The 23,774-nt window shown below is 36.8% G+C and overlaps 1 protein-coding gene across 1 annotated transcript; it reads left to right on the forward strand.

Moving 5' to 3' along the window:
- The first annotated feature begins 1,959 nt into the window (after positions 1-1,959).
- On the forward strand, positions 1,960-22,853 carry LOC124361357. Its single transcript, XM_046815407.1, has 6 exons — positions 1,960-2,106; positions 6,818-7,193; positions 15,368-15,618; positions 16,347-16,465; positions 16,689-17,096; positions 21,598-22,853. The coding sequence occupies exons 1-6, from the start codon at positions 1,960-1,962 to the stop codon at positions 22,424-22,426; spliced, it is 2,130 nt and encodes a 709-aa protein (XP_046671363.1). The 3' UTR covers positions 22,427-22,853.
- Positions 22,854-23,774: the final 921 nt, after the last annotated feature.

The following is a 23,774-nucleotide window of genomic DNA, read 5'->3' on the forward strand; positions in this document are numbered from 1 at the left end:
CATTGAAGTTAAAATTGATTGAATTGTAATATCAGAGCCGATAAAGAATTATTTCTAGGTAATCAAGGAAAGACATATGAAGACTGGAAAAGCTAAAAGTAGTAAGTGTCAAAACACAACGTTTTCATTATCAATAAAACAAATCACTCTAATTACAAAAATCGGCAAATATATCTTATAGTTTTCTTATATATTCCTCTTTTATGTATAGCCTACATTCAGTTACAAAGCTTAAAAAATCTGTTGCTAAATTATTTCATAGCTTAGTAATAACGTTAAGAAGTGGGCCATATTTCAGAAAGATGTAAGTCCAACATCTTACTTAAATCTGACAGACCTAAGTGCCATGAGACATTCTACTCAAACTGCTTGGGTGATTTAGTGGGAAAGGGCACTTAGATCTGTTAGCGCTGCTACAACTCTGGAACTTACTCCAAGCGCATTCTGTTGGAGACTAGAAAATGTTAAACAATTCTGGCACATAGGTCATTTAGCACTGCATAGGCCCTTAGATATCGGCGCAGTGTAGCGGGTACAACGGTTATCGCAAGATAACCAGATCAAGCAACGCCGAGCGTGACTGCTGCTTGGATGACCGCTGAGCGACCCTATCCTTGCAAGCAGCCCGCCTGCCCGGCCATTGGTGGTGGTTCGGAAGTCACCTTTAAGCCGTTGGTCCCCAGATTAAGTGTTACAGAGGGATTCTTAGTCCTAACTTCGCCTGGTAAAATAAGACATCTTTACTTTACTTTACATTGAATATTTAGCATAGTGAAGAAATGAAAAATGTTAAAATTGCACTTGGTACCTTTACCATTTACCATCTTCAAATCTTGAAACCGCTGCAGCATTTCGCGGTATCCAAAGTAAGATACGGATCTCGACACAAGGACGTACAGCATTGTTGGACGGACGTTACACGGAGTGGCGGGAAAGTTACACAAGCGCGTCGTCACTCATATCAGCTGATTATCGCTCAAGCAGCTGTTCAGAGTGGGTAGTCGACTGACAAGTGAAAGCCTCAACTTCCCCCGGAGTAGGGTAGGCAGAACCGCATACCCGCCCATACGCGTCCTGCTCTCTTGTATTATGCTGGGTCCCATTCAATTCAGTGTTTGGGAGTTGGGTTTTCTTTTATTATTGTACGGTTCCTTGAGTGATTTAAAATTATATAATGATAAAAGGATACAATCTTGACAACCTATGATGAAATTAATATTTGATCTACACGACATCTGCTAAGACTGCAGTTTTATTCTGACAAGATGAAAAGTGAGTTTGGAATAACATCAAAACGCGTTCAATTTAATCGTTATTTAGACATATAAAACATAATACTGGTATATTTTTATTGTTCTCTATAGAAAAAGCAATCGAATATCGTTGTGTGCCAATATATATTTCCAGTCCGTGTTAGATAAAAGTTTTAAATAAAATACTTCATTATAGTTATATACAACGCTATTCTGTCTCTTTGGTAAATTATGTGTAAGTTTTCTTTATGTAGGCAATCAGGTCTATGAACAGTTCTGTTTTATTTTTATCTAGAGAATAACATATAGTGAACAGTGTGCAAGAAATGCTTTTTAAGGAATTCTGTTGCCCCGCTTTGGTACAACGGAGTATGTCAGGGATCGGTTTTGGGACCAGTATTATGTATACTGGGGAATGAGTGCCTGAACACAATTATTCTGGTACCTTTCTCTGAAGGAGAATTGCTATACTCATTTTTGTTGGGAATACAGTAAACTAGTAATTAATAAAGTACGTTTTCCGTTATTTCTGATCAGGAGTTTTCCAAATTCTCGGGTTCGAGTTCTCGACCTATGAATCCAAAAGTTCGTCACCACGACTGAGGACTCCTCTTAGATGCCATGTCCACGACCTCCGCACCACTAGAGCGATCAGTGAACCCTGGAGCGTGAAGAGCGAGTCAGATGCTATCTCCGGTCACGTGACATGTCACTGTCGGGGGCGGAGACCACGGACGTGGGTCGCGGAAGGAAATCTGCAAGTAGGCGCCACCTGGGGGCAGAGGTAGAGAAGAGAAAACTCGGCAGACTTGAGCCGGGTCGGGAGTCAGTCGGTCTGCGGTCGCTGCCTGAGGTGAGTGACACTTGCTGTTAGTGATGGCTTCCTTATCACTGACTCTGTTAGAGATATTTAGTGTTGCTACTTCAACAATCTAGTGATAAAATTAGTGATAACTCCCATCGTTAATGCTGGGGAATTAATTGCAAATCAATGGTGCTAATATAAACACATAAATAAATCAAAAGCACTCGAACTCGCTGTTACACTGGTAATAGAGTAATAGAGACGCGGCACTTACAATGTAATTGCCATGCACTCAGTCCCGCTGGGGTATTCTACCAAGCGCACTGTCTTGGTGCGATAATTGTACGGAAATGAGATTCAGTTTAAAGCAACTTCCATAGCGTTATTATTCTATTAATTTTTAAACAACCACTTCAACACCTTCATTTGAATTCGTTATTTGTGAATATTTTAATTGTGTTTTGACCTTCACTCCAAATTTAGTCATTTTGAAACCCAGTTTTATTGGAAAGGATGATTACTTTGTCCCCAATTCTGATTTATATAAACGGATAACTCGTAGTGAATAGCAATTGGATATTTTTAGTAAATCGTGGATTTTGGATAAAAGCTCATGCAGTATTAAAACAACCAAAATAGCTAAATTCAGATAAAAATTAAAAAACCATGGGAACACATCGAAATTTTAGCGGCGGTGGCGGAAAATACAAAGATCATATAAATGCACGCATATCGGTCAAAAAAAGCACTTGCAGAATTGAAAAAAACCGTTGCTCTTTCAATAGCAATTTCAAAACCATGAGTTAAAATTCGTTCAAAGACAACAAACTTGCAAACTGGTTTGCCGAGGTTGATTAATCGTACTTACATCTATGCTAATGAAGTCATAATATTTAATAGCCCTCTTGTAAATTCGTAATCAGACCCTGCGTAATTTTATTCTGTTACATCACAGGTGCAATCTGATGGCGATGTTTTATGCGACGCCATCAGGGCGGGTTGCAGCAATCTGCACTGATGGCCTGAGTAATTAGTATTAGGAAACTAGGAATACTTCCTAATTTTTTCAAACGAAATAGACTGTTTCTCCTTGTTTGCATCACTTCTTCAGGAGTATTAGGTCGTTATTTATCTATAGGAAAACGTTTGAGATTCGAAATAATATGTTACGGAATTCTGACCCACTATTACGAAGCAAGAGAGTAAACCAGTGAAGGAAGAAAATAATTAATCTCTTCTATTAATTTTCAATATCTTTTACTTCTTGTATCTACGATCCTAAAAAGTTTAATGGGCCCTAAAGAAGTGTAAGAATGACGGTGTAGTGACCCAACGGTTAACCTTGAATGCGGTCACAAATAACAGAGTATACCTTTGACCCAGGGGCGTGTATAAGGGGAGCTTAGGGGGCTGAAGCCCCCCCACCCAAATTTTGAAAGACGCACATGCAAATTGCACCCAGTAGCTTGTTTTAATCTAGAATACGTTTTGAGGTCTTAAGCTCAAAACTGTCTCTATTTTTGAAGGAGTGATCCCCATTATGAGTGATCCCCACTCAGCATCCCCTCAAATTATGTTTTATATACGCCACTGCTTTACCTGAGTATTTCTGTACTCCACAGACATCTTTAGTGATATAGGTTCTATATAAGGTCCTGAATTACACCCCTGGGTTGGGGTGGAAGGTAAAATAATTTAGAAAAGAATACCATGTCTTTCTTCCCAGCAGAAGCCCCCCCCCCCCCCCAAAAAGCCCTAAAAACATATCGACGGACCTGCTTCACCAGACGTGTTTAGTAGAACTTTTTAAAACTTGTAAACTAGTGCTTAAAAATATAAATGAAAATTTATATGCTTCAGAATATTGTTCACATTTACACAAATAGCCAAAAACGTAGCCAGGAAAAAATGTAAGGATTGTGGGGGTTCAGACAACTGATATTTTCCCGTAGTAAGGTTCCATTATGTTTCCTTAAAAAGTTCTTGAGTCGTTTATTTGTTGATAACGATCTTCCAGCAGTACATGTCAGTAATACTGAATTATTTAAATAATAATAATCGCTTACAAATAAGGTAATTGAAAATCTTGGGAGATTCTGACCCGTTGATTCCCTCGCTGGTTAAAATACACCTTAAACATTTTGAACGAGAAGATTCAGAAACATTTTTATTCCAGCGACGTTCCCTAAGCTGAGGTTAAATTAATTGTGTACGAAGGTTTGTTTACTTCAGACATATTACAGGATTTTACCCACTCAGTCTTAATAATGTTTCACTAAAACCATAGATTTTAGTTTTTATGCTTATTGTGCTATTGTAGATTTGCCAATCATAAATTTAATATTCAAAACCTTGTCAAACTCTATTATATCAATTACAAACCCTAGCTATGAAAATTAATTTACATTTCAAAATAAGAGTTTCAAAATATTAAAGTTATGAAATTCGTAAACTAAATTCACTAACTAAAACTAAATTCATATAACGAACTACTTATTTTTAAAATGGGCTATGAAAGGTAATAAAAAAAGTGTTTATTATAAATAATATATGATTTTTAAGTTAGACGTTATATGCTCAGAGAAAGTAGTTAGTAATACAATATTTATAACAGTGACGTGTACATTTCGTTAGTATGCATTTATTTATAAATTATAAATTTTTAATTATTTGTTTGTTTATTTTTATTTATTTTGTATTATTTCTGCGACCATATAATATATTGACAAACTATGCCAGAAATACAAATAAAGGTTCACTAAAAGTTGCATGTTTATATTTTTAATTATTTTATTCAGAGTTTTTCAGAGAATTTTAAATTGAGTAGGTAAACTGTATGAGAGAGAAGTTCAATTACTAATTTCAGTTAAGCCACATATTGCAGTAATAAAATAAAAACCTTCAATGAATTTAATTAATAAAACCTCGCCACTCAAATTATACACACAAATAAATAATTAAATGATTGCACCAAATTGAAATACAAGTAATGCAGGATTTCGAGATCAGAAATACCGACAGGAGCTCCAAAAAAACAATAATTCTAGATTTCATATAGAATACTATTTTGTACTTGCATTCTACTGACCATATATGGGCTAAGCCAGTTATCCATGATATTTATAAGCATGGTTGAAGAAGATGTATGACATAGACATACATTTCATAGTGCAGGAACGTTCCACTTGAAATGCTTCATTCGACGCGATCCATCAGGTTAGCACATGCCAACTTGACCACGACGAGGTAACGCTTGGCTGCATCTTACTTTGTAACAGCTTCGACCATTATGAGTGCGATTATAGTTATAGACTGGGAACGTGATTGGTGATCTCTGGAAAATTAGTTAACATTACTAGGAAAATTAATTAGTATAATGAAGTTCTGCTGTCAACTGCATATATCAGTGTTCATTTTGTATTTGACGGAAAAAAGGTGTGTGCCTTCCCCATTACCGGCCATCTTGTATTTAGTTCTATAAATAATGTTAGTTTCAAACACTTTTGTGTCCTTAATTTTTTCAAATAGCCATAAAAAAATAATGCTCTGCAACTTTTTAGATTTTCTTTGTTTGAAGTTTGTTTTTGACGATGGAAGGATTGTGAAGGAAACAGGATTTTCCGGACATTTGCCATCGGTCAGTGATACAAAAGTCAGTAATACTACGTTTCGAGATCTGCAATCTGATTTCTTCTTCAGGTAAATACCTAACCTAAGACATGATTATAAACTAGGTTAAAATAAACAAATCATACCAGAGCGTTGTGACACGCGTAAGTCAGGAATCACAACCACCATGTTGTGTGTCAACTTCACTAAGTCTAAAACATGCACTTAATAAAAAACTAAACACAACACTAATTATTAAAACTGAACTACAGAATACAGGTCGCAATAGGTCTGCATTCGTCGACCAACCACCTACGACTGATCAGAGGCCAATAGCAAAAAATTACCTCGAAACGTAGTGTTAATGATTTTTTGTATCACTGAACAATGGCAAATGTCCGGAAACAATCCTGTTTTTGATTTTGCTCTATATTTTCATTCTTTGTTCTTTTTAATAAATATATATGAATTAATAAAAAAGTGCACAATTTCAAAAAGAACAAAAATGCCATTTGGGTGATTATTGATAGCTTCACAATGATAGCCCACCTTCATGTCCATTTTATGATCAAAAGTATGAGTTGTTTGTGGTTTAATATTTTTCTTGTTTGGCAAAACTTGTGGTAGTTTCGTAACAGAATGTTCTTAAATGTAGATGTGTGACTGATTCTGACAATATTAGGTTGGCAAAAGAAACTGATTTGTATTCGTTTATTCTTCAATGTGAAGAAACCGTTTGGAATTATATTCTTTTTTTAATAAGAGAAGCCGATCCCCTTTTAAGCCTTACTCTGCCCGTCCTCATGGGCCACTGGCCTGTGCGAGGATCTTATCAAACAATAAGGGGGAGAGTCGATATAGTACAAGGTCGATAGTAGACTGATAAAAATTGCAAGGGTCAAAGACAGGATTCGAACCTGCGCCATCTCTAACTCAGATTCAAAGTCCTACGTTTTGACCGCTCGGCCATCAGTACTCCCAATTCTGATGGAGAAAGTCAATTTTTAATAGGCTCACTGACACTTCCAAGCATTTATGGTGAATAGTAGTTATTAATTGTTATATTTAACGGCATCTTTCCTCCTTGACAAAGGAGAGCAACCGTCAATTTAACGGTTGAGAGTAAGACATTAAATTTAGCGTTGGAAAGGCGTCCGTCACTGTAGCGGGGGGCGCTGGAGTGTGGAGTGTGGACACTCGAGCCATTATCGTGCCGCGGGGCAGGCGTGCAATCGCTGCAATCTGCAATCGTGCGGCTACCTATAGTAGTGACGTCACCAGCATGGCCCAGCTGTGCGCCAAGGTCACGTGGTCGGCGTGTCGCGACCTGCACGGACACGCCCCTGCCAGTTCTTGCACAACAGATGCACTGTTCGACTCCGACTCTAGATATCTTCGCCACTCTGAAGGTTACGCTATTAGCTCCGTGTATTGCAATCCCTGGAGTGTATTTCTCCAGCAGTTGTTGCGACTGGAGGATAACCGTCGCCTGTGGCAGAGAGTCCTTGGCTTGGCGACCCCTGAGAGTAATGTGATACCAATTATGAAACGTTCTTTGTGGACAGAGGGTCGGAATATCTCTGCCCTTACAAATTGGACGACTTTACGGAAACAATGGATATCGATTACAATCGATAAATCATCAGTATGATACTCCCCTACCTCAGAAGTCAGAAATACTTTATTCGGTTATATACAATATCTTGATACGAAAAATTATAGGGCATTATAGTTTCTCTAAAATTTAACTATTTTTTGTTTCATTTTATGTGTGCCTACTTCCAAAGTGCAGTCATTTACTCCTTTTATTGTATATTGCAGCTTCCACATTACATACCCATTATCTATAGTATTCCTAATACAACAACCAATACATCTAAATACATTCTCCCTATCCTACATTACATTATCCTCCATATATCCATTATCCTACATAAATATATAGAGAAACAGTACATAAATAGCAATAACAATAAATAGAATATTATCTCATAGCAATAATTATAAACAAAACAGAAAAAAAAACAAAGCTTAATGAACCCATCATGCAAAACATTGACAGATAAATTAGTTATAAAAATAAATATAAAACAAGAATATTATTTCGTGTGGATTCATCTAGAAGAGTTTGAACTGTCCATAAAATTCTAAGAATAGTGTTACTCCATTTTCCAGAAGAAATTTAGGCAATCGGTAAATATTCTATGTTCAACTCAAACTTTAGAATTTTACAAAATGTTTACAACTTCTACAACCGGCAGTAAATTTGTAACACCCGGATCCTTGTTTTTCTAACACAATTACGTATTCCGCTGATGAAATTGGAATTCAGCCAAGTAGCATAATGAGCTGTTAATTCAGACAGCCTGACATTCACGACTTGCACTAAAGAAACCTCATGTAGTCGGGAAATTTGAATATCCATAAAAGTGACGAGGCCGATTTCGCAAAGGAGCTTACAGGATGTAGTAAAGGAGCCTACGCTCGGAAAGTGTCTATTTATTAGAGAAAAGACAGCGTGTAGGACTTGCCATTGGGCAAGACTGGAATAGGAAAGTTCTCTAGGATGAGTGGGATCGTTGGTAAACATGTGATGGAAACATCTTTCTAACGAGGCCTGTTCTGTTCGCCAAAGGTACTTTGGCAGGTATTCTATTGGTAAATATCATGATTATTTGAGTCTAAAGGTATGTTTGCATAAAGACATTGTATGAGCAATTTTCTTGATAACTTCTTATATATGCAACAATTATTAAATTACCTCAACTTTTTTGTGATACGTCAAAAGAATTTGCTTCTTTAAGCAAAAGGACGTAAATTATGAGATTTGCATTCGTCATCTACTAATATGATGAAATTCACGTATTCGAATGATGAGGATAGACTAATAATGACTTTATTTTCAATGACTAAAAACAATCAAACAATATAAAAATTATTGGAAATTGCCTGACCAAGATTTCCAGTAATTTTGGTCGGTGAAAAAGTGAAAACCGTTACAAAATACAAAATTAAAACGTTGCATAGACTTAAATAACACTGAACAATTTTTAAAATCAGCCGACAAATAATCATAGCTTTTCTATCTGTGAACATTGTACTTTGTTGAAACGGCCATAAAGAGGGATTTCTCGAATTATAAGTGATTTTTGATATGTAGCAACAGCGAGTTTAATTCATCTCTCAGTCAAAAGGAGTCTCTGTACACCAAAAATACTTTTGCGTGAAATGTGACTTTGTGACACAGTTATTCGAAGTGGCTTTCGTTGACAAAATGGTGTTGGATGGTGGTGATTGTTGGTACTCAGAGTGTTCGAAAAATTCGAAAACACAGACTATCGATATATATGGAAATCCACTATTAGGGTATCTACTGCTACATTCAGCAGAATTTCGAAAAGGTACACGATCTTTGCTGCAATCACTGCAGGAATCAAAGTTGCAGTTATATAGAAGGACTCAGATGATTTCGTTTTCCAACGGAGAAGGATGAGACCACTCTGTAGGATAAGAAAATATTGAATAATCACATTCTTGAAATATGACTCGACCAAATAGCAGCTTTGCAACACTAGCGTTCAAGGTCACTGGATTTTACGGCGTATAATTTTCTTGGGGGGGGAGAGGTTTCAAGTTACGCTGGCCTACATTTAGGAAGACTTTGCTGTATGAAATATTCATCCAAATAGTACAATAATTTCAGATTCAGTCATCCATATCGATCCAAAATCCTATCAAGTCAACAAAAATACTGTGAACGTTGACAGTTTTCCTTCCTCTTCTTGCAGCGTCTGGAATCTGACGCTGTCACATACTAGACTCCTGGAATCTGGCTAATACGTAATTGGTTGTGCTTTAGTGAAGCCTTTCACTCATTGGGCTGAAAAAATTGTATTTCTATCTGTCCGCACGATATATCGAAATCAATCTAACCTATGATGGCGCATATCACTCCAAAAGCTTTGACTGCACTTTAGCGATCCTTAATCCTTAATACATGGATACATGGATACATAGATTTAATGTATCTTATACATTGGTATTAGAGTGAACCATGCTGGCAACAAGAAAATAGTAGAATAATCTAATAGCCTTATACATTACAATGTCAGCTTTACTATTTCATAGATAGATCTCATTCCCATATTCTTTATTTTAGTATGAAAAACACCTGTAACAAATTTTCTAAATTAAACAAGGATGACCAAAACTTCATGTCCTTAATACTCCAAAGATCCAGAGTATAATTGTATGCTACCTACAAGTAAATATACCTATAGTAAATTAATTATTGTTGGTTATTTATAATTTATCAACCAGAAATGAGATAATAGAGGTACTCGTAATAATACCACAGGAATGCAGGATTTTCTACTAGTGGTTACTCGCGGCTTCACCATCAATTCAATTTTGAAAAACAGGGACCATGAGCATATACTTTTAAACGGCATTCCAAAAATCCTGAAATAATTGATAGTCACTGAAAATATTCTAATCACTTGATCCATTTTAGATTGAAGGATTCTGAAGTCGCAGAGTAAAACTATTCTCATAAGTAGCTATAACATTTTTTTGAATTTCTCTCAATTGTTGCATGCAATTTTATTGAATAGCTCTAACGGTTTTAGTAACAGTTGATCTATTTTAGGCCAGTATGGAAAAATCCAAATGCTAAAATGAGATTTAAGGCGAAGTCCTTAGTCGTTTTGTTAACACAGTTATGATGTAATAAACTATGGCATTTTCTGTAGTTGATTAAAATCCCAACAAAAATAACAAATCAAGTCAAAAAATCCTCTGCACGAAACATGGCATGTGCATAGTGTAACTGACTGACAGATTAATGGCAACGCCAACAATTTATTTCACCTGATTAAATTTTTAAATTATTATTCTTAACTTTGACATTTACTATCTGCATATTAAGGGAAGTCCAAAATGTATGGGATAATGGACTGTTAAGGGAGATTTAAAGACCAGTAGAGCGTAGTCCGAAGGGATTTTCGAAATAGGAATAAGCCTATACGTTAAAGTATGATATGTTAGGGACCCTAAGAAAGTAATGCAAAAATTCAGTACAATCGGTATAGCAGTTGTTGTGTGATTCAGTGATAACACATAGGCTAAACACACTAATACAGAGACAGAGCCCATTAGAAATTCTCCATTAGAAGTCTCTTCTGAAGTAGAGTTTGGGCACAGGGAAGGATAATTAGCACTGATTATCTCTTTTTCTTTATTTTCCTCTTATTTAAAATTATCATCCACAACATCTGACACTCCTTAATTGACAGATTGTTAATGGAAGCAATATTATGTTTAATAAGCTAGTGCAGTCAAATTTTGGTTGGAGAAATGTCTTAAAACTTTAAATTTATAGCCCTTTAAAATAGCAAAAAAGAACAAAATTTTGTTTATCTCCACAAGGAATTACAGGCATTTAAATTTGGAAATTTAGGCAATTCTGTAATCTAGCCTAAATAGAAGTTGCTGAAGTTACAAATATCAGTTTTTCAGTAACGGCAAAGAAATCATTTCTTTCAATGAAACATTATTTACAAAAGTTTCTTAATGTGATAATATTTTATGAGTTAAATTTTGATATAAATATAAACAATGTTACTCCCTCCTGTCATATAGGGCATATACAAATTTACAACTTTATCTTCAACACCTGACCTTTAGATGTCTTGACATGTTAAAACATTCAGCTTCAAATTCCTAGAACTCCTCATAGAATAATAAAACACTATCATCAGAAAAAATATGTTAATTTTAATAAAACAATTTATTACACATTCAAAACCAAATTATTTTAACCGTTTTGGAGCAAGCAACATAAAGGCTTAAAATACACTTTTATGAATTTTTTCCAACAACTAAATTGAAAAAAAAGAACGTTTCGCCAATGAGTAAAAGTCATATTCCTTGTGTCAATGGCGAAGCCAATACTTATGCTGTGCACTAATATAAAATTAGCATAATAATGTAATTTAGGCTTGTGCGTGGGTGTGTATACTGGTAATACATACAGCAGAGCCCTCTTTAAAGTCAATGACTTGCAGCTGCAGAACTGAAGGTAGGCATAAAGGCGGAATGCACGTCCGTCATTATGTGTGTTGTTGGTTACTTATGACGTGGATGTGCTAGCAGGCCTGCAGAATACTTTAAGAATGAATGCTAGAATAAGTCATTGAACATTGTGGTTATTCATTTAGTTTTAACACATTTGCGTCATTGCGAACGACCTGTGTCGACAATTTTATTGAAGAATAAGGGACTTCTTAAAATCGTATTTTAGTCTGTTCCTGCAATAACACTTGATAGAAAAGTCCTGGAGATTTGAAACTTACTTCGTGCATATGATTCCGTTGGTCTAAGGAGGAATATTGGTTTTGGGCTCAAGAGGTAAAAATATATTTCTTGTAAATACTTTCGATGAAATCGCAGAATAAACTAATTTGTACAAACCTCTGAGTAAATAAACTCATATCTATGAACGAGTATATGATGTTTCATACATAGTAACACGTATTATGGATGAAGTTATTGTGTTTGGTTGGTTCTGTCGGGTCTTTCGGTATTCAATTGTATTATTTGATTTATTATAATTAAAATATAAATAACACATTTTAGTGAGAAATTATAAAATTTCATTATTTACATTTGTTATTACATTTATCTAATGTTAAACTGACTGCTTGTAGTGTAAAGCAGAAACATTGAATTATATCGCTTTTTAATTTAGAAGTAAAGTCGTGTACTTACTATTTGAACTTTATTTCCTTCATTTTACTTCTTTAAGTGTTTTGGTCACTAAAATGTAATCGTGTTTCCTGAAAATACTTAACAAGCGTATTTTATCTTTGTGTTATTTATAAGTCTTGGTTTTATATTGATCTTCAATATCCGAATTAACATTTGCTGAAGAAAGTCTGTACTTTACTACTTACCTTTGGAGGTAAAGCTTAAGGAGGCCAAAAATTAATCAGGTCAGATTTTTATAATAAATCTTATATGCAATTCATATATCATTGCATTATTCAACATGATGTTGGGGCTGGAAATAATCCAAGAATGATCTAGAATGGCTTAGGAAATTTATGGACGAGGGCAAATTTTGCAGTAACGGGTCTTTCAGACATTCTAAAATTTGTGAATTACCAAAAATAAGATTCACACAGTATTTACGTCGAAGTCCTTCACGTAAGAACTTATAGACTGGATTTTATTTTTTTACACAGTTCGATTCTTTGTTTAGATCCATCTAAGGAAGAGATCATAGATTCCGAAACATAGTGTTACTGATTTCTTGTACCATTGAACTATGGCAAATGTCCAGAAAATCCTGTTTTGTTCACAGTTCGATTGGAAAATATTGATGTTTATTGGAGTATTGGTAAATTTTGTTGAGGTTTTGTGTTTTTTATGTTGCTATTTTCAAAATACCTTAGGGGTCTGATTTTTTTATGTCATGAGTTCGATAAGTTTTCTTGATCAGATGGGAACTATAATATTAGCAAATATTTTCTGACACAGTTTTGTTAAAAACTATTTTGTCTTAGTTGAAACTAGGATGACGGGTTTACTCTGGACCTCCTGTTTTAGGGTTTCCTTTGAAAAGAGAGCTGCACTAAAAGCGTCATGTTTATGTAACACTTAACGATGGCAAATGTCCGTAAAATTTGTTTGTTCGTTCATTCGCAGTGGCTACGTAATTGTGCCTATTTTGTCTCACACTAACAAACAGGGACTGTTGTAATATTTATTTGATGACTTGAACGTCTGATCTGTTATTCGTAAAAACCTGCTTCTTTTCAACGATTATATAAAGTAGAACAAACAGGGTTTTTATGTTTTTTCTTAAACGCTAAATGTTCTTTGCTTGCAATATTACCTTACAACAATTGACAGAAGCTTCCTTGAAATTTAAAACCTCTTTAAGACCTCTTGTAGTTAATACGAAAATATCGAACAAAATCTAAAACAGGATTTTTCCGGACATTTGCCATCGTTCAGTGATACAAATAATCAGTAACACTACGTTTCGAGAATATGTTTTGCTATTTGTATTAGTTTTTTACTGAGTGCATGCTTTAGAGTTAGTGAAGTTGACACACAACATGGTGGTTGTAATTTCTGACTGACGCGTGTCACAACGCGTAATTAAGTAAGTTATTTACCGCGTAAATAGGTTAGTTATTTACCTGAAGAAGAGATCAGATTGCAGATCTCGAAACGTAGTTTTACCGATTGTATGTACCACTAAACGATTTTAAATGTCCGGAAAAATCCTGTTTCCTCTGGATATAATTAAGAAATGTTTTCTTATTCATCCGAGAAGTAAATTCCTTTTTTGAATGCAAGTGAGAAATCTGAGAGACATTATAAAATACTACGTAAGTTCCTAGAATCAATATTAAACAGCGTAAACTAATACGCCACCAATTATGGGGCAACAGCTGATCTCTGGCGAGTGTCCGGCACGATAGGACCATAAACTGTCCTATGGAGGTGGAAGGGGGGGTCGCTCAGCCTAGCTCAGGTGTGCCGGCGGAGTTATAGCCCAATATGTCCCCACGGACACACGTCATCATCCCGGCCTGTCGCTGTCATCGTCCATCTGCATGGCCCAGCTGTTCCCGACTGGCCCCGGAATTATTAACTCTGTCTTGTCCTCGTTGTCGTAAAACAAGCAGTAAAAGGGTGACGGCGAACCGTAATTGCAATCCGGTCATCCGACATCATCGGTCACGTCACAGCAAGCGTAATACTCCTCAGCACGTAGGTTTGCAGATATTCTTTGCGAGAATATAATACCTAGTAATAATTCTGCTGAAAATCTTGTCAAATAAGCTTCATCCAGTACAACGCGTAACTTACGAAGAATAATTTATTATTGCTATTGCCCTGGTAAGAGGTCACGTAGTAAATTTCTCTTCATTTTCATATTTAACACAAAACGGTATCTTTTTAATTATACCTAGGCAACTGCCAATTTCGCAATGTAGCGGGTACAACGGTTATCGCAAGATAACCATATCGCCAACGTCGAGCGTGGCTGCTGCTTGGATGGGTGACCGCTGAGCGATCCTGTCCTTGCAAGCAGCCCGCCTGCCCGGCCATTGGTGGTGGTTCGGAAGTCACCTTTAAGCCGTTGGTCCCTTGGTTAAGTGTTAGAGATGGATTCTTAGCCCTAACTTCGCCTTGTAAAATAAGACATCTTTACTTTTCTTAATACTTGTACTTCGTAGTATCTTTAAGCCTTATTGCGCCCATCTTCACAAGCAACTGGTCTGTGCGAGGATCTTACCTAACATATAAGAGGGAGAGTCGATACAGTAAAAGATCAATGGTACTGATAAAAAAGCCACTGTGATAAGTGTAGTGTGATAAGTCCGACGTTTAATTGGACGGTATTATTCTCAGTTCTGGAAATCAATTTCTCCTATGGCAGTAAATACTAAGTAAACCAATTTGAATCCTTGCAATAAAAGAACATTGCGTGAATCCCGTGGAAAGTTAGAGATGGCTGCATTGTCAATAGACCTCTTGGACAGATAGCCATCAGTTTTCAGGTAAATCTATTTATTTATCTGTGTCTTTGATTCATCTTTCTTAGGGACGGTATACCGCTTCATCTAGAACCGAAACTTCATCGGGAACGTGGAGAAATGAACTAACAGTTGCGCCATCACAGCCAAAAACACACATGACGTCATGTACTTTCCCCGGCTGGGCCGGCGATGTGGCGTGGCAGAGTGGAGTGGACAGTGGGCGGGAGAAAGTGCCTGCCGGTCGTTCACCGCCGCCTCCGGGACTCCGCCCCAGGGTCAGGACCCGGGCATCCGCTCTCCGAAGATCGGACTGACGTCGTGTCAGTCGTTCAGTTGTATGTCAAATCTTGGAGAATCACGACGAGAGTTCTCTAAATTGACGTTGTCCAACGGAGTGACACGATAAGCTGAATTTCAGAGTTAAGCGGTACCTCATGGAGAAGTTTGTTAGGACTGCGGGACGATAGAAATTGACCATGATCATAACATCGTATACTCACAGACGATAGTGTAAGGTTGGGATATGTGGGTAAATTCCCTATCTCGTCCAGCAAAATAGCATTAGCTGTCATCTTTCTCACCATTTAAATTTCAGTATCAAGTAGAGATCGCTCCCTTCTTTCAGAAAAATAAATTAGAACAAATATATTTATTTATACTTTTATTGGATTTATCCCAAGGAAATCTTGAACGTAGATTATTTTATGGTTTTCTTTTTATATTTATTATTATAGGTATACTGCACTACACGTATAATAATTTTTTTCAATTTTACATAAACTTTTATAAGCGTATTTATATTAGTTCCAAAAATTTATATTAGTTATACAACCAAACATAGGCTCTCATACAAATGTATGCTTATTGTAATATTTTTTAATATAAATACAGTACTTAAGCTATTATTAATCGTTGTATTTTTTATGACCGCAACATTATGTTACGTTTGTTTTTTCTTCTCATAACAATAATGTTTCAATGTACGCTTTAAGGTAATGTTTTTTATGTAATAATTTATAAATACTAAAAGAAATATTGAATACGTCAAAAGAAAATAATGATTAAAGGCATCAAAATTATAATCTGCACATTTTTAGTGACATATTCGTGTTTGAATTTCAGATGGATACTAGTAACGAATGGAGTCTGGTCATATGGGTTCTGCTGTGTAGCACCTGTAGCCTTGGCGGTGTGGCACCGATAGAGAACAAGGCTTCAAACGATGTGGGTCAGTTTTTGGGGTAAGCGCATCATCATTATAGGCAGTTGCCTTTAATCTTCATTACTTAGACTCTTCATTGTATGGCATCAGAGCTAATAACTGGATTTGTTTTAAATTCGATATCAATAATTGTGTCACGTTTTACACAGATGTTATAGTAACAAATTTAAGAAAAATTACATATATATCTAAAATCATTTTATTTTTGTTCTTACTTCCCATTGACTCACATTAATTTTCAGACAGTTGACTTCTCTGCTGAACCAAGGCATTCAGCAGCAGAGGTATCCCGATGTGGCAGCTGGGTACCAGAGTGGCGGGTATCCCCCTCCACCCTATTACCCTCCTCCTGGCGGACCTCTACCTCCTCCTGGCAGACCTCTACCTCCTCCTGGCAGGCCTTACCCTCCTCCAGGCCCCTACCCTCCGCCCTACCAGCAGTACCCCCAAGGCTACCCCGGCCAAGGGTTGGTGCCCTCTCCCAGCTCCCTGGTCGGCGCCCTCTCGTCCATAGCTCGCTATGACGACCTCAGATGCGTGCCCAGGCTTCTCTGCGAGGTCGCCTCAGGGGCCCGCCCAGGCAGCTACGGCTACCAGACTTACAGCCAGGAGTCTCCAGTCCCCTTTCTCTCCAAAGACGCTCTTGTTACGTGAGTCAGGTTCACTACAAGCTAAGTTTTTTCACATAGCCAATTATCGTGCCTAACACGTCTATATTAAAGATATAAACGTATATCAATGAGGTTAATAATTTAAAAAAATTATGGTTGCCTGTAAAGTCGGTTTTACGGGCGAAGATTTTACGTGACAACGTCTTTTTCTCGGTAGAATATTTATTGATATGAATATTATTAAATTGCACAATAGGAACAAGGAATTGAATGAAAATAAGAATTGCACAAATTTTAACTATAGAAATATATTTTGTTTACTAAAACATTGTACATAATTTGAAATTAATTAAAATTTGTTATTGTAAATGGTAAAGTTGAATAAAACATTTACTAAAATTGGAATTTGAAATTCTTGCTAAACACAGTTAAATTCTAACTCCGCGCGTGGTGATTGGTCGGTTTAGTTCGTTTGTTTGGTCGCACTGTTATGACAGGTTAGAGGTTATAATTTGTTATTTTAAATGTTTGACTAGCAATACGCGCTGTTTCTTCTTAATCGACTGAATTACGATTGATTGCAGAGTGTGATTTAAACTAATAATTTACTTAACACTATCAACATTTGTCAATAGTATGACATAACCTATAAACTCAGTTTCTCAACTTTTGTGTCAATCTAACCATTAATCAATCAATCATAGTTTACGATAATGAAATATCAGTGTACAATTATTTACCTTTATTGTTGTAGTTGTTGTAAATGACGAATCTAAGCACTCCACATTTTCACGAATAAACATAGTTATCTGCTTTATCCCGTGCGGCGGACCCACAGTTATCTGCTTTATCCCGTGCGGATCCCGTGCGGCGGACTCACTGGACGGGCATCGTAACGTTACCGGGCGTTACACTTTTTCATGAGTGACTCCGAGCCTCAACCTAATTTAAGACGTTGTCACGTCAAAAATAAGCAATCACGGGACTGGTCGACAGAAGTGACGGGCTGTGAATACATATCTTGACAAAGTACGTTTGCTATTCATTAAATGGTTATTTTTATATTTTAAAATAATTTGAGACACTAGATCTTTAATATTGAAAAAATTGGTTTTGTGGATGAATCTGAATAAATTGCCTTCGTTTTCCTCCATTACAATTATGAACTGGAAAATAAATAAACAAATATTTAATACCTGTGAATCCAAATAATAATAATATTTATACGCTCAGTCAAAGCTGATAAAATACACCATTCTCATTGCCTAGTTGTTGAATGCTGGTACGTACCGTTGTGTTGTGTACTACTGAAACTTCAGGAAAACATACTTTAATTATCATGCCATGTTAGTTCAGATCAGATGTTTATATAACGTTTTGTTTACGTTTCTCTGAAACTGTGGAAAACTTGTTTTGAAAGCATATGGAAAACATAAACGTGTGTGACGTTCTGTGAGGCGAACGAAAGTTTTCAAGGTGCAAAACATTCATCCATAGCCCGCCAAATGAAGCAATCACTAAAGTAACTCACATTTTCTCATAAATTTATAATTCAATCGCGACTTGAAGAAATGGTTTATAATAAACAGTGTATGCCTATTTACAGATTTAAACCAAAACGCAGGTGCATTGAATATTTTCTTTTGACGTGACAACGTCTTAAATTAGGTTGCGGCTCGGAGTCACTCATGAAAAAGTGTAACGCTCGGTAACGTTACGATGCCCGTCCAGTGGGTCCGCCGCACGGGATCCGCACGGGATAAAGCAGATAACTGTGGGTCCGCCGCACGGGATAAAGCAGATAACTATGTTTCTTCGTGAAAATGTTGAGTGCTTAGATTCGTCATTTACAACAACTACAACAATAAAGGTAAATAATTGTACACTGATATTTCATTATCGTAAACTATGATTGATTGATTAATAATTGTTAGATTGACACAAAAGTTGAGAAACTGAGTTTATAGGTTATGTCATACTATTGACAAATGTTGATAGTGTTAAGTAAATTATTAGTTTAAATCACTCTGCAATCAATCGTAATTCAGTCGATTGAGAAGAAACAGCGCGTATTGCTAGTCAAACATTTAAAATAACAAATTATAACCTCTAACCTGTCATAACAGTGCGACCAAACAAACGAACTAAACCGACCAATCACCACGCGCGGAGTTAGAATTTAACTGTGTTTAGCAAGAATTTCAATTCCAATTTTAGTAAATGTTTTATTCAACTTTACCATTTACAATAACAAATTTTAATTAATTTCAAATTATGTACAATGTTTTAGTAAACAAAATATATTTCTATAGTTAAAATTTGTGCAATTCTTATTTTCATTCAATTCCTTGTTCCTATTGTGCAATTTAATAATATTCATATCAATAAATATTCTACCGAGAAAAACACGTTGTCACGTAAAATCTTCGCCCGTAAAACCGACTTTACAGGCAACCATAATTTTTTATATATAATCGAAAACTTAAATTATGAAATGAATATTTTCACAGTGAATGAAATATGTTAACCAGCATTTTAAGAATGGGTATTTAACGTTTCTAGATTTAAAAATTTTCAGATTTAAAAGTTGTAATATTTTATTGTTCTCTCAGAGTTTTATTCTGTTACTATTGTCTTTCGTCACCATTAGTGCAGTGCGGCATCTGCTGCAGCTGTATTCCGCAATGACAATCTAATCAGTAATAGATAAGATAAGAAAGTTGCCCGACCCCATTCTTGTAAATCAGGGAAAATTATACTTTTTCAGAATATAAGACCTCACCAATAGCAATTACATTGCGATGGTTTCGTCTTTCCGACTCGTAAGGTTCAGTGTGACCCTTGTAAATGTAAAATGTTTTTACAACCATACAGCAAATGTAAACATTCTTCACAATCTCTGTTTACAGTAATTATTAAAGACTGCATCTCGGTGTGGGTCGAACATAAATCTGAATCAGTCCACAAGGCATTAATCCTGTACAACGTTTTCTTTTATAAAGTCCATTGTAAACATCTCCTTTCACTTTTTACCCCGGCACCGATGTTTACCAATACTTCTAATGCGAGTGACGCCATGCATCTCAGTCACCTCGGAGAAGACAGGGGCACTCTGTCCTCTGATGACTTCTTTACCGCTCTGCTCCAAACATGTCAGCTGTACTTAAGTCGTTAATCTCCCGTATTTACCGGCAGCAGTAGCGGCCTCTGAGACGAACCAGGGACTCTGTCTGTTTACAGTCCGTGGGAACGCCGGTTGATAGTAAACTAAGGGGTAAACAAGCAGCGACCTTTGGCACCTCACCGTAAACACCCTCGACCCGTGTATACTACAGCTGTCATATACCGGGCGATATCCCCTCTGATCAGCTGTTTCCGTTGAAACATCGCTCCCGGCAGAAGTTTGTAATCGGCAGTTTTATTTGGAACACTCTCCTTCCGCGTCATTTCACGTACCTGGTTGCGTCAACGGCGGCGCCTACGCCCTACGCCGATCTGTGGGAGGAATGTCGGTATTTACATTTCAGATTCACTCCTCTGCACTCGTTAAACGAACGGTAACGTTTCGTAATGAGATTGCCGAGCTGATATTTCAGTTTGGGTTCCTTTCAGATTGAAATAATTAATGTTTCATGGGTCCAGACCCTGTCTGGGCTTACCCACCTGGTCACAGCGTTACTCATACAAATACAAACTGTGCATAATCATTGTCGACAAGATTGATTACCGCTTCCCACACGTTAATGATTTGGCACCTACCACTGTATTGGCTGGCAGAGAGGTACTTTGGCAAGCTCAACTCTGTAACAATGTCAGCTGTTGGTATTTTAATGGAATACATAGCAATCTTTTAATTTCCTTTGCCACAGTTACTGTAGGCATCGTACTTTCTCTAAAGTTGTTTTAGGGATACATAAGGATTTTTCCATGGGATACAAAAATTCTAATGGATCTCTCGGCGTTCACAATAAATTGCTTGAGAACGAGATCCTCGCCTGCTACTTTACCGTTTTAAACTTCATCACTCCTCCTCAGGAACGCTTTGGATATAGTTCAAAGGCGTAGCATATAATTCTTGAAGGACTCTTGTTTTTTTGCGCGGAGCAACACCAATGTTGCATTTCCCCCTATCGCCTTCGTAATTCCACCATTTTTTCCTACAGATACAGAAATTTATTCAAAATTTTCATATTGAACCCTCGCCCAGGTTATTGAATTCTACAATGAACAGCTTATGGTGAACTCGAGGGTTCTCTGCTTGCTCTTCATATCCTCTGCAAAGGTAGAATGTGGTCGGCGTTGTCATGATCATAAGGCAGTTTAAGGTTTATAAATTCGTAATCTTGAACAGTGTAGCTCAGAAATTCTCATAATCTTTTCTCTGTCTCATTCTTATCAGTCCTAACGCATTAGATACGTCTTTATCTCGACGAAGGCTGTACGGTTTCCTGGACAATCTCACTACTGACTAAAATACCATTTGGAATCGTACAAGTACCCGGTGGTTGGAGATTCCTAATAATACCTCCCTATGTTACAGGTTGCTGACAGTACTGAACTTCGTTGACGACTCTCCCCTGCTGGTATTTGGACGAGCGGCCCTCTTAGGGTACACGGCTAGGGGAGACTCCCGCGCTTGTCTTGTCGCCTACCCCACGTGTCCGCGCGATCCGGACCGTCTAGTTGACTACCTCAACAACCACAACGGAGGATTCTTCCGCTTTTTCAACCAGCAGTTGGGACAGTATGCTCCACAGTACCAGCAGTACCAGCCTCCACCTCCACCCTACCCTGGGCCCTACCCTCCTCCATACCCTCCACCTTATCCTCCACAGAGACCGCCTCGACCCTACCCTCCACCAGGATACCCTTACCAGTACTCTTCGCAAAACCAGAGGTACCAGAGCCGCATCCAAACCCAACCAGAATCTCTTCTGGAATTCAATTACTATACTTCCAATCCTCAATCTCAAGCTGAGGACTCAAACAAACTATCCATCACTTCGTTCCGTGATCAAGACTTTTCTCAGGATTTCACTCTCCAAAAAGACTCTAAATCCAGATTGGTATTTCCTCAGCGAGATGATGATCTCCAAAACTACTCTCACCAATCGCAGAGTACTAGAGGAGGCAAGAGTCTCCTGTTTCCCTCAGAAGTGTCTACTACAGAGCAGCTCTCCTCCAACCGCCTCCCGTTCCAGAAGGCCGTCACTATGGTGTTCCCGGACCGCACCGGCACTGGGAACCTCCGCCTTGACCTCGACCAGTACGGGAACTACAAGACTGTCTACTACGAGCCCTCCCAGCACCGGGATCTTCGACAGGTGACATTCCCTCGGGAACAAACGACAATGCACTTCCCCCAGTAATCAAGTGGAAGATATAAATGGGAGGGAAAGTGATTTTAAAGTGCGTGCGTGCATGTGTGCGTGCGAGAGTGTCCACGCATCCATCACCGGTGTCACAAACATTGATGGATCAGCACATCGCTATTACGATTCCTTTTATCTCGCCCGCCCTCTGCCTTTTTCGGTGCAAATCATTAGTTTGAAACGTTAACGCGGTTTTCATTTATCACTTGCGGTCGAGTCTCCGCTCCTGATATTTATGGAGCCAGGCTGTCTAGAGTTTGTGGCTACTCTTCTAATCTCAGCGCAGGTGGAAAAGACAGCTCTTATCAGATTCAAATTCAGGTCCTGGTTTGATAAGCTTATCTTATTTTTGGAAATATTTGAGAAAGATATTCTAAGAAATTCGATAACTACGTCTTTTAATTTACTATCACTGGTAAACAAATAACAGATTTTCCAATATAAATTTTATTATTGCAATATAAACTTATTGCAAGAAAATTTAGAACAAAATTACTACCCCTTCAAGATAACAAATAATAATTCATTTGTGCAACATGCAGTAATAATGCAAATCAATTATAGAAATTTTTCAAAACATAATAACAAATCTGTCACGTACAAAACAAATAACAAATTATCACAAATGTTAGGAAACCCCAAGAACAAAAGCACATTCGAAAACAAATCAGGAATTTATGAAATTTATTAAAAACGACTGTGATAAATTGTACATTGGCGAAACAAAATGTAACATCAAGGAACACTTTGCACATATAATATATGGAAGAAATGAAAAATCGGCTTTGCGAATCACTGTATTGAATCTGGACACATCATCTCTAATAAAAATATACGATTATTGCAAGAAGTCACTAACACAAGACAATTAAATGCTTGGGATACATCTTAGATTAACAAAAATAAAAAACTCATCAATAATTAAGACGGTCCCATTCAAAATTCAATTCTACTCACATCTCAATTTATAAGAAAATTAAAATGGAACTCTGTTAAAATATTTTATACTGGCTAATTATATATCCAAAAAAATATTACCATATGTTATTATAATATCTATTATTTAGAACAAGTATAAATATTTGTTCATTTTTGAAGTGACTGATTGATGATCGAATCATTGATTCCAAAAAGCCTTGCGCAATAATAAAATTGATATTGGAAAATCTTTTATTCATTTACCGTCGTAGTAAATTAAACCTTTCTTCCAGTACTCTAAGATTCTTCAAGTAATTCTTTGTTTATTAAAGAACTATAAAAAAGGGAAAGGATTCGTTTCGGTATATATTTAAATACCGATGCACAATAATTGTGTCTAATAATTAAAACCTTTAAAATGAAATAT

The sequence above is a fragment of the Homalodisca vitripennis genome, chromosome 4 (assembly GCF_021130785.1).
Source record: "Homalodisca vitripennis isolate AUS2020 chromosome 4, UT_GWSS_2.1, whole genome shotgun sequence".
Classification (NCBI taxonomy): Eukaryota; Metazoa; Arthropoda; class Insecta; order Hemiptera; family Cicadellidae; genus Homalodisca; species Homalodisca vitripennis.

Bases quoted from the DNA above. Each gene is read 5' to 3' on its own strand.
- LOC124361357 (XM_046815407.1), top strand. From the start codon at position 1,960: ATGTCACTGTCGGGGGCGGAGACCACGGACGTGGGTCGCGGAAGGAAA. The intron at 15,619-16,346 runs GTGACACGATAA...TTTGAATTTCAG, and splicing joins AATTGACGTTGTCCAACGGA to ATGGATACTAGTAACGAATG. The intron at 16,466-16,688 runs GTAAGCGCATCA...ATTAATTTTCAG, and splicing joins GATGTGGGTCAGTTTTTGGG to ACAGTTGACTTCTCTGCTGA.